We start from the raw sequence: 12,586 nt of genomic DNA, 5'->3' as shown, positions 1-12,586 counted from the left end.
TCAAAAAAAGAATTGGTGCTGGGCTTTTTACAGGGTGAGCAAGGCAAACCGCTATGGACCAGTGTCTAAGAGCTCTGTGGTCTGGCTCTTTATAGGTAGACAGATCCAGGAGACCAAATTCATGAATAATTTCAGTTGCAGAAGAAGAAAATAAAACATGAATAAAATAAACAAATTAATCAAATAATGGAGTAACAACCCGAGCTAAAGGAAAACCTGTATCTGCAGATGAAATGCAGTAGTTAAATCTAAGAGTGTAATAATAGACTCTGATGATGGGTAACATACCTGTTAAATTAAGACTCATGAAATAGAAGGTCCATATTTCTAGGGAAATCTAATGTCTAGAACTAAAAGTTCTATGAAAAATCAAGGAGCTGTGGCTAGTTAAAGAATGAGGCAGAGAAGTAAACATATTCTAAAGGTCTCATCTGAAGGGCATGAAGCTAGAAGGAAGAAAGAAAGTGGGATTTTTCTAAATAAATAAAGTATACTAAATAAAGAATAATATAAGAACAAATAAAGAATATTGGACAAGCATGAGCAGACAGTGAATCCTAACAAGGCAAGAAATATGTTTTCAAAGAATAGTGATGCATATGTGTCTGAAAATTGAAATAACAATTAATGAAATGGAAATGCATCATCTACAAAAAGGACAAATAGGAAACAACAATGTAAAATAAATAATAAGTATGAAATACCATATGAGGAATTTAGAGAGGTTTATCAATCATTACACTAAGTGTGGATTATTTCAATTGACTTTGTTAAAAGACAGAGGCTGTTGGGCGGTGTGACGGTGGCTCAGTGGCAGACATTCTCGCCTGCCATGCTGGAGACCTGGGTTGGATTCCTGGAGCCTGCTCATGCCTAAATAAAGAAATAAATAAAGACAGAGACTGTCAAAATGATTTTTAAAAATCTAAGTATATTTGTTTCCAAGAAAGAAAATGCAAATAGGTAGAAAATAAAAGACTGCAAGCATTCATTCATTCATTCAACAAATAACTTATCAAAGGACCTGCAGCCAAAGTGTTCTTGGCATTTTTGAAGAACAGCACGGAGAGAAGACAGTGCAGGACCAGGAAGACGGTTAGGCACTTGCACAACCCTGAGAGTGAGTGCTTCCTCAAATTGCCTTGCTTTAGTCCTGGCCTTGATAAGGTGGAATGAGCAAGGGAAGAGAATGAGCTGGGAATCCAAGGCAAATTTTGAGGGGAGATATGACATGATCTAACTTATATTTTAACAGAATCACAGAGAGTGCAGTAAGAGAAGCAAGAGGATCTATAAGTCTTCATATTATAGTAATACAGGTAAGAGATCATGTCAGCTTGGACAAAGGTAGTAGCAAAGGAGGAGGTGAAAAGTTGTTGGATTCCGGTTATGCTTTGACTGGAACAGTCAAAAGGATTGCTTGAGAGAATAGATGTGGGGTGTCAGAGAAAGTCAAGGACGGCGTGGACAATCAGAAGAATGGAGCTGTCATTTATTGTAGTGGAGGGCAGTGGAGCAGAAGACATTTGAGAAGAGTTTAGTCTTCCATATGCAAAGCTTCACATGTCCATTAGACACTCAAATGAGACAGTATTGACCATATACATCTAGAGTTGAGATGTCAAGATATGAATATTATTTAAGGCAACGGGGGCTGTATGAGGTCACTTGAAGTGTGAGTATAGAAAAGGGCAAACATCTGAGGTCGGAATGCTAACATTTAGATTTGAGGGAGAACAGGAGGAACCAGAAAAGGAGGCTTAGAGAAGGGACAGGAAAACTAAGGGAGACTCTTGTCCCAAAGTTTAAGAAATCATTTTGAATACAAAAAGTCAAATACTGTATGATCTTGCTCCTATGAATATCCAGAACAAGCAAGTTTTGTACAGCAAGAGGGAATAGTACAGGTTACCAGGGGAAAAGGGAGTTACTGCTTAATGGTTGCAGAGTTCTGTTTGTGGTGATGAAAAAGGTATTGATGGCAGCAAAATATTGTGAACGCAATTAATACCACTGAATTGTATACTTGAAAGTGATTAAAGTGAGAAATTTTGAGTTGTATATGTTACTACAGTGAAAAGATTCTTAAAAAATGTTATAAGAGCATATTATGAACAATTTTACACCAATGCAATTGTGACAAATTCCTTGAAAACTCAATTTACCAAAACTGACACAAGAACTTGAAAATATAAACACTCATATCATATATCTATTAAAGAACTTAAATCGGTTACTACAAACCCACCTTCAAAATCATGTGTGTGCATGCAGGTCCTGGTAGCTTCACTAGTAAATTTTCCCAAATATTTGTGTTTTTTATTCCATTGGGTTACTTTTTTGTTTTGTTTTATGTTTTTTTTTTTTTACATTTTTATTGTGAGATATGACACATTAAAAAGTGATAAATTCCAAAGTACATTTTAACAAGTTGTTAAGAGAACAGATTTCAGAGTTTGGTATGGATTACAGTTCCACAATTTTAGGCATTTCCTTCTAGCTGCTCCAAGACACTGGAGACTAAAACAAATATCAGTATGATTCAGTAGACATACTCATTTGTTAAATCCTATCTTCTCTGTTACAACTCGAGCTTCTCTTTTGATATTTCTCCCACTCTTTAGGGATATTAGGGTTATGGCCATTCTAGCTTGGTTCATGTTGGAAGGTGCTGTCAATAATATGGGATAGGGGGATGGAACTAGTTGATGTTCTGGAAAGGCTGGCCCCTCTGCATTTCAGGATTTATCTGGTCCAGGGACCCATCTGGATGTTGTAACTTTCTGGAAAGTTACCAGTGCTTGGAACCTTTGTAAAATCTTATATAATGCCATAGATGTTCTTTAGGATTGGCAGGAATGGTTTTGGTTGGGGTTTGGCAAACCCTGGTATTTAGCTAAAGCTTGCCTAAGAGAAGCCTCCAGAATAACCTCTCAATTCTATTTGGACTGTCTCTGCCACTGATACTTTATTAGTTACACTTCTTCTCCTCCTTTTGGTCAGGATGGCATTGTCAATCCCATGGTGCCTGGATCGGACTCATCCCTGGGAGTCCCCTCCCACGTTGCCAGGGAGGCTTTCACCCCTGGATGTCATGTCCCACGTAGCAGGGAGGGGAATGATTTCACTTGCAGAGTTGGGTTTAGAGAGAGAGGCCACATCTGAGACACAAAGAGGTCCTCTAGAAGTAACTCTTAGGCATAATTATAGGTAGGCTTAGCTTGTCCATGACAGAAATAAGTTTCATAAGAGCAAACCTCAAGATTAGGGTCTTGGCCCATTAATTTAGGAGTCCCTAATGTTTGAAAGAGTTTCAGGGATTTCCCAGGTGGGAAAGTTTGATAGTTCCATATTTTTTCTCCATTTGTTCAAGGGACTTTGCCAATACTTTTAATCATGTGCCCAACAAACTCTGGGATGTATCTGGGTATGACATTAAGCTACACAGAATTATAGGTACTCATTTCCATTCTATGCTCCCCGTGTTTGGATTATTTAAATGATCTATCCAGACAGGTTGAGTTAGATTATGTGCTATAGAAAATTTAGGTTTTGGAAAAAATAAACCTCTCTTCCTTTGGTCTCATAAACTAGGTAAAGTTCTAAAATACAGACTATATCATCCTTTGCCTTACATTCTGATTTACTTTAGTTCTGACCAGATTGGCTTCGTTCTTATCATAATACTGAGTGAAAGAAATGCAATACCAAAGAATACATACTGTCTGATTCCATGTGCATACATTTCAAAAATGCGGAAAACTAATCTCTGGTGTTAGAAGAACTCGGGAGAGTAAAAAATGACACCACCATACCACAAGTAAGCTGTGACAGAAACTTCAGAGGTGTTTTTTAGAAAGTGCTTCTCCTCCCACATTTACTTGCAAGGCTGTGTTGAATCTGTTTCTGATTGCGTGCACACATCTCTGCCACACGACAGGGACGTATCCATGTGTTCAAAAGACTTTTTCTGTCTTTCTGCTGGTGAAAACTGGGATCTCACACGTTTTCATTTGCATTTCTTTGAACAATGGTAGCAAAGGATCAGCATGCGGGTGAAGACTAGAGTTGATTTTCTACTAGTGTTGTAACTGTTTTCCGCCCCAAGGCAAGTGGAAAGCATCAGGCCAGGTGATAAGGGAACTCTGAGGCAAGCACCAACCCTCCCTCTTGTGAGGTTTTAGAACTTACAGTCACATCCCTTATGCTCAAATGTCAAAGAACACAAGACCACACAGGGCCTGAGTCAGGAGCCACAAGACAGAAAACTCATGCATCACCCACCTGCAGTGCAGGAAGACGATTTTGCTGGTTGGGAATTACTTTCAATGAAATCATTCCTTTGGTTTCTTTCTATTAAAAAAAGAAAGGGGAAATAAAATTGTAAAGAAAACTAATCTTAATGACGTTGAGTTTCATAAAGTTATTTTGCAACCTCTCAAAGTCCCCAATCGTTTTTTCCCAAATAGCCCCTTTACTCTACATCTTGAAATTTTGTAGGACAATCCCTCCTTCGTCATGTGTTCCCATAAACCAGCACAACAATATAAAGATCATGAAGAAAAAGCTAATGGTTTTCCCTCATCCCCACATCTGACCTCAAACAGCCCCCAGAATTAGCTCAAATGAAACCAGCACACACATCCTCACCTTTCTCCATGGCGACAGACATATTTACTGACATATATATATGTATGGTATATGTATTTTGTTGTTTGTTTTTAACAAAAATGGGATTAGACTATATGTATTACTGTATAACTTTATTTTATTTAGCATTACTTCATGCACATCCTTCCAGGTCAACACATAAATGCATTTTTTTTTCTAATTAAAAAAATTTTTTAAAATATGACAACATATAAACACGAACATTCTTACCATGTGATCATTCCACTCTTGGTATATAATCAATAATTCACAATATCATCACATAGTTGTATCCTCATCACCATGATCATTTCTTAGAACATTTGCATCAATTCAGAAAAAGAAATAAAAAGAAAAAAGAAAAAACTCACACATCCCATACCCCTTACCCTTCCCTCTCATTGACTACCAGTATTTCCATCCACCCAATATATTTTAGCCTTTGTTTCCCCTATATTTTTTCTATACCCACTCTCTTTCATTGATCACTAGCATTTCAATCTACTAAATTTATTTTAACTTTTGTTCCCCCTGTTATTTGTTTATTTTTAATCCACATGTTTTACTCATCTGTCTGTACTGCAGATAAAAGGAGCATGAGACACAAAGTTTTCACAATCACATAGTCACATTGCGAAAGCTTTATCATTATGCAATCATCTTCAAGAAACATAGCTACTGGAACACAGCTCTACATTTTCAGGCAGTTCCCTCCAGCCTCTCCAATATACCTTAACTAAAAAGGTGATATCTATATAATGCGTAAGAATAACCTCCAGGATAACCTCTTGACTCTGTTTGGAATCTCTCAGCCATTGACACTTTGTCTCATTTTACTCTTCCCCCTTTTGGTTGAGAAGGTTTTCTCAATCCCTTGGTGCTGAGTCCCAGCTAATTCTAGGGTTTCTGTCCCATGTTGCCAGGAAGGTTTACACCTCTGGGAGTCACGTTCCATGTAGAGAGGGGGAGGCAGTGAGTTTGCCTATCGTATTGCCTGAGAAAGGCCACATTTGAGCAACAAAGGAGGTTCTCTGGGGGTGACTCTTAGGCCTAGTTTTAAGTAGGCTTAGTTTATCCTTTATGGGGATAAGTTTCATATGAACAAACCCCAAGATTTAGGGCTCGGCCTATTGCTTTGGTTGTCCCCACTGCTTGTGAGAATATCAGGAATTAAGAGCATTCTTTTTGATGGCTACAGAACATTACACACCGTGATCTTATCACAGTTTTTTCAACTACCAACTGCTCTCCCATTAATGGGGATGTATACTGTTGCCAGTTTTTCTCACTACAATCTGTGCTGCAATAGACATCCTTGAGCATATATCCTTAGATACCTGTACTTCAACTTTCTTATTTTTTGTATGCTCTATGGTGGGGTCACAGTTCATTATTTTTCCATGTGAGAATCCCGTTATTTATAGCACCATTTGTTGAATTTTTGTTTGTTTGTTTTGCTTATTTGTTTGTTTGTTTGGGAAGTGCATGGCCTGGATTCGAACCCAGGTTTCCCACATGGCAAGCGAGAATTCTACCACTGAACTACCCTTGGAGCCTCTTTGTGCTTTGATTTTTATAGAATAGAATCCCATGGTGGAAATGCAGAATCAGAGTATGAATATTTTGAGTTTTAATAATTATGGACAAATCACATTTCCAAAAGATAACAGCAATTGCACTCCCACCAGGAGTGTATTAAGGTAATTCTTTTTCTCCAAATTCTTGCCAGAATTACATATTAATATTGCTTTTGAATTTCTGCCAATCTGAGGGGTGGAAAGTATTTCACATTTGCTTTATTTTGTAATTTTGTTATCATAATTAACACTGAGCAGTTTTCAAATGTTTATAGGCCATTTGAACTTATTTCTACTTGGTAGTTTGTCTTATAAAAATAAAGTTTGGAAGCTATTTAAATATTAGACTTATTAACCCTTTATCTGTTATATACACGGCAAATTATTTTTCCAAGTTTCTGGTATCTACCATGTAATACAAATTAATTTTTGCATAGTTGAAATATGGTTACATAAAATCAAAATGAGACACAAATTTTGGACTGCACGCATTTGAAATGGGTATTACACAGGCTCAGATAAAAAAAATATGTGCATCATGACTTACTAAGAAGCAACCATTAGGCCAGCAGGATATGCTACGAGTAAACAAATCAACCTTCTCATGCTGCTAGCCTGTTAGTCCTGAAACACTCAGTTCTCATTCTCATGGGTGGGAAAGGACCCCAAATAACCTCTTATACAAGTGAAAGCATATAAAAGGACTGTATCAGTTAGGGTATCAGCAGGAAATAAGTAACCCACTCCATATGTTCATGGAGATAAAGGAATATATATATATATTGTCTTGCCAAACTATAGAATATAAATGTGATCAAGCTCTTTTTCCAGATACAACTACTAATTTGTAGAAACTAAAGAGGATAAAGAATCACGTTAAACTGCAGCATGCAGATGCAACTGGCAGAATCCAGACCATGAGAAACTCGATGGAACAGATAATGTTGTTCCTTCAACAAATACAAGATTAGGAAAGAAAGAACTACAGGGGAAACCAATAGATGAAGAGGGTCTTAAAAGATGGGTTGACCAATTGCAGTGTACGGATGTTCTATGGATCCCAATGCAAACAAGCAAAGTTTAAAACCACAGACCCACAGGGTGGTTATCACTTCCCCATCATTTTTTATGCTGTCTTCACCTTCGTAATAATCACGTCATTAAACTGTCTTCACTTGTCAAGGACAAAGAGAGAGTTCTGAAAGCTGGAAGACAAAAGCAACATACTATGTACAAGGCAGCCCCAATAATTTTAAGTGCTAAAATCTCACCAGACACCATGAAGGCAAAAAGGAAGTGGGGTGAAATATTTCAAGTGCTGAAAGAAAAAAATTGCCAACCAAGAATTTTATATCTGGCAAGACTGTCTTTCAAAAATGAGGGAGAAAAAAAAATGAGGGAGAGATTAAGACATTCCCAGATAAACAAAAGCTGAGGGGATTTGTCACCACTAGACCTCTGCTACAGTCAACACTAAAATAAGTTTATTCAGTCTGACAGAAAAAGACCCTAGACAATTAAGGTCCTAAAATGCACATATATAAGAGGTAATGATAGATCTATGGGTTTGGACATACAATATATAAAAATAAAATTTATAAAAAGTACAAAAAAAGGTGAAGGGGTAGAGGGTAATAGGAGCAGTGTTTGTGTATGCTACTGAAGTTAAGTTGGTATCTATAATCAAATGAGATTGTTATAGATTTAGGACGTTAAATTTAAGTCCCACTGTAACGATTAAGACAATATTGAAAATATATAAAGAAAGAAATGAGAAGGGAACTCAAAATAGTACAATCAAATAAATACGAAAGTAGGCAATAATGGAGGAATTGAGGGACAAAAAAGGTATGAATAAGACCTATAAAGATCAAACAGCAAAATGGCAGAAGTCCTGTATTATAAGTAGTGACTTTAAATGTAAATGGATTAAACTCTCCAGTCAAAAGACGGAGATTAGCAGCATGGATGAAAAAGCATGATCCAACCATATGCTGTTTACAAGAGAACTACTTTAAATTCTAAGACACAAATAAGTTGAAAGTCAAAGGAGAGAAAAAATACATGATGAAAATAGAAACCAAAAGAGAGCTTGGGTAGTTGTACTAATATCAGATAACACAGACTTGAAGTCAAAAACTGTTACAAGGGACAAAGGTCAATATACAGTGATAAAAGGGTCAAGTTCCACAAGAACACGTAACCGTCACATATATACATATACACATAATGTCTAGAGCCCTGAAATAAATGAAGGAAATGCTGACAAATTTGAAGGGAGAAATAGATGGTTCTACAACATTAATAATAGGAGACTTCAATACACTTTCTAATAATGTGTAGAACATCTAGACAGAAGATCAATAAGGAAATAGAGGAAGAGAGAAATGACACACAAAGTTTCAATGGCTGAAAGATTTCAAACTGAGTCAAGAGGTTATACTGGAGTTTATTCTTATGTATTATATAGGTATCCCTTCTTAGTTTATGGTGTGTTAGAGAGGCTGAAGGGAAGTACCTGAAACTGTTGAGCTGTGTACCAATAGCCTTGATTCTTGAAGATGGTTGTATAAAGATACAGCTTTTACAATGTAACTGTGTGATTGTGAAAACCTTGTGTCTGATGCTTCTTTTATCCAGGGTTTAGACAGAGGAGTAAAAAAAAGAAGGATACAAATTAAATAAATAATAGGGGGTGGATAAAGGGTAAAAACTTAAGTAGATTGAGGGGGTGCAAGGGTAGTTCAGTGGTAGAATTCTTGCCTGCCATGCAGGAGACCTGGGTTCAATTCTTCGCTCTTGCACGTCTCAAAACAAACAAACCAAAGACACCAACAAAACAAACCACAATAAAAATTCAACAAGTGGTACTGCAATAATGGGATACTCATATGGAAAAACAATGAAATGTGACCCCACCATATAGCATACCCTTCCCCCCCCAAAAAAATGGGTAGATTGAAATAATGACAGTATTTGCATCTGGAGTGATGCAAATGTTCTAAAAATGATGATGGTGATGAATATGCAATTATATGAGGATATGGTGAGCCACTGATTGTACACCATTATGGACTCTATGTGTGTGAACATTTGTCCATAAAAATATTTTAAAAAGAAAGAGGAAATAGAGCATGTGAACAATACTATAAACCAACTAGTCTTCACAGACTTATCAGACATATGTAGAACACTTCACCCAACAGCATCAGAACACATTCGTCTCTAGTGCACATGAATCATTCTCCAGGATAGATCATATATTAGGTCATAAAGTAAGTCTCAATAAATTTAAAAATACTGAAAACATACAATATATCTTCTCTGACGACAATGTAATGAAGCTAAGAATCAATAGCACAGGGAGAACTGGCAAATTCATACAGGTAGAAATTAAACAACACACCGTTAAAAACCAGTAGATCACTAAAGATTGTAAGAAGGATCAAAGGAGGAAGAGGAGTTATAAAAGAGAAAAGAGGATTTAACAAATGACCATGACTGTTGAATCATTATATTGATATTTCTTTTGGAGCAGCTAGAAGGAAACACCTGAAATTGTGGAAATGTAACCCATACCAAGCTTTGAAATCTGTTCTGTAACGATTTGTCAAAGTGTACTTTGAAATTTATTGCTTTTTTGTATATATGTTATATTTTACAATAAAAAATGTTAGAAACAATTAAAAACAAATGAGCCAGTGGGGCAAAGAAGAAATCACAAGGAAAATTAAGAAATATCTTAAGGTGAATGAAAATTAAAACACAGTATACCAAAACTCATGGGATACAGCAAAGGTAGTGTTGAGAGGGAAATACATAGCTCTAAATGCATACACTAAAAAAGGGAAATCTCAAATCACAGGCCTAACCCCACCACAGGAATAAACTAAAAAAAAAGAAGGGTAAAATAAACCCAAAGTGAGCAGAAGGTAGGAAATACGGAGTACAGCTGAGATAAACGAAATAGAGAATAAAAAAAACAATAGAATGAATCAATGAAACCAAAAGTTGATTCTTAGAAAACATCAAAATCAACAGACCTTTAGGTAGGATGACAGAGAAAAAAAGACAGGACACAACTATAATCTGAAATAAAAGGGGGACATCACTACTGATTCCACACCAAAAAAGGATTATAAGAATATAGTATCAACAACTGTATACCAACAAATTAGATACCCTAGCATAAATGGAAAAATTCTTAGAGACATGTAAACTATTTACAATGAATCAAGGAGAATTAGAAGATGTCACCAGAGCAACAGATAGTAAAGAGATTGCATCAGTAACCAAAAACCTCCCATCAAAGAAAAGCCCAGGACCAGATGGCTTCACTGTTGAATTTTACCAAATATTCCAAGAATAATTCACACCAATACTGTTCAAACTCTTCCAAAAAACTGATAAGGAGGAAATAGTTCCTAACCCTTTCTATAAGGCCAGCAGCATGCAAATAGCAAAGCCAGATAAAGATAGCAAAAGAAAATTATAAATCAATATCCCTTAGGAAAATACATGTAGAAATCCTCAACAAAATATCAGCAAACTGAACACAATAGCACATTAAAATAAGTATACACCACAATCAAGTGGGATTTATCCTAGGAATGCAGGGGTGGTTCAACATAAGAAACTACATTAATAAAACACAGGAGAAAAAAAACCCATGATCATCTCAATTAACTGAAAAAACGCATTTGACAAAATTCAGCATCCTTTCTTGATAAAAACACTCAGAAAACTAGGACTAGAAGGAAGCTTCCTCAACAATATAAAGTGCATATATGGAAAACTCATAGCTAATATCATACTCAATGGTGAAAGACTGAAAGCCTTCCCTCTAAAATCAGGAAAAAGGCAAGGATGCCCACTGTCACCACTGTTATTTAATGTACTAGAAGTTCTAACCATAGCAATTTGGCAAGAAAAAGAAATAAAAGGCATCCAAATTGGAAATAAAGAAGCAAAACTTTCCCTATTGCACATGACATGCTCCTATTCAGAAAATTCTGAATAATCCACAACAAAGCCCCTAGAGGTAATAAATGAATTCAGCAAAGTGGTGAGGTACAAGATTAACACCCCCAAATCAGTACTGTTTCTATACAGTAGTAATGGACAATCTGAATAGGAAATTAAGAGAAAATTTCCATTTATAATAGCAATTAAATAGCAAGTATCTATTCCAAATATCTAGGAATAAATAAAGGACTGATATGTGGAAAACTACAAAACATTGCTAAAAGAAATCAAAGAAGACCTAAATGCATAAAAGGACATTCCAACTTCATGGATTGGAAGAATATAACATGAATTCTACCCAAAGTGATCTAGAGATTCAATGCAATACCAATCAAAATTCCAACAGCCTTCTCTGCAGAAATAGAAAAGCCAATCATTAAGTTTAATTGGAAGGGTAACAGGCCCTAATAGCCAAATACATCTTGAAAAAGAAGAATGAAGTTGGAGGACTCACACTTCCCAATCTTAAACTTATTACAAAGCTGTAGTAATCAAAGCAGCACAGTACTGGCAAAAAGTAGACATACAGACCAAAGGAACTGAATTGAGAATTCAGAAATAAACACTCCACATCTATACCCAATTGATTTTTGACAAGGATACTAAGTCCACTCAATAGGGAAAGAGTAGTCTCTTCAACAAATGGTTCTGGAAAAACTGGATATTCATATGCAAAAAAATGAAGGTGGACCCTTCCTTCACACCATATACAAAATGAACTCAAAATGGATCAAAGACCTAAATATAAGAACCAAAACTATAAAACTTCTAGAAGAAAAAAATACAGAAGCATCTTCAGGACCTTGTGTTGGGTAATGGTTCCTCAGACTTTATACCAAAAGCATGAGCAATAAAAGAAAAAAACAGATAAATGGGACTTCAAAATTCAAAACTTTTACACATCAATGGACTTTATCATGAACATAAAAATACAATCTAAAGAATGGGAGAAAATATTTTAAGACCACATATTTGATGAGGGTTTAATATCCAGGATATATAAAGAAATCCTACAACTAATCAACAAGGATACAGAGAATCCAATTTAAAAATGGGAAAAAAACCTAGAATACACATTTCTCCAAAATAGATACACAAATGGCTAATAAACATGTGAAAAGATGGCAAACATATTTAGCCATTGGGGCAATACAAATCAAAACCAAGAGATACCATTTCACACCCACTCGAAAGGCTACTATTTGAAAAAAAAAAAGGAAAATAAGTTGGCAGGGATGTGGAGAAATGGGACTACTCATTTATTATTGGTGGGAATATAAAATGGTTCAGCCACTATGGAAAAGTTAGGTAGTTCCTTAAAAAGTTAAATATAG

General features: G+C 35.9%; 1 protein-coding gene across 2 annotated transcripts in view; it reads right to left on the bottom strand.

The window, feature by feature from the left end:
* The window catches only part of MPP1 (MAGUK p55 scaffold protein 1), a 59,579-nt gene that overhangs the window by 8,878 nt on the left and 38,115 nt on the right, over positions 1 to 12,586 (bottom strand). For both annotated transcript variants that reach the window (XM_077145582.1, XM_077145583.1), the window contains exon 5: positions 4,285 to 4,353. In XM_077145582.1, the coding sequence (XP_077001697.1) occupies positions 4,285 to 4,353 (69 nt within the window). The remainder of the gene's footprint in view (positions 1 to 4,284; positions 4,354 to 12,586) is intronic.

Source organism: Tamandua tetradactyla, chromosome X (assembly GCF_023851605.1).
Source record: "Tamandua tetradactyla isolate mTamTet1 chromosome X, mTamTet1.pri, whole genome shotgun sequence".
Taxonomy (NCBI): Eukaryota; Metazoa; Chordata; class Mammalia; order Pilosa; family Myrmecophagidae; genus Tamandua; species Tamandua tetradactyla.
Note: the sequence above shows the minus strand (reverse complement) of the source record. Positions and strands in the feature narration are given on the sequence as shown.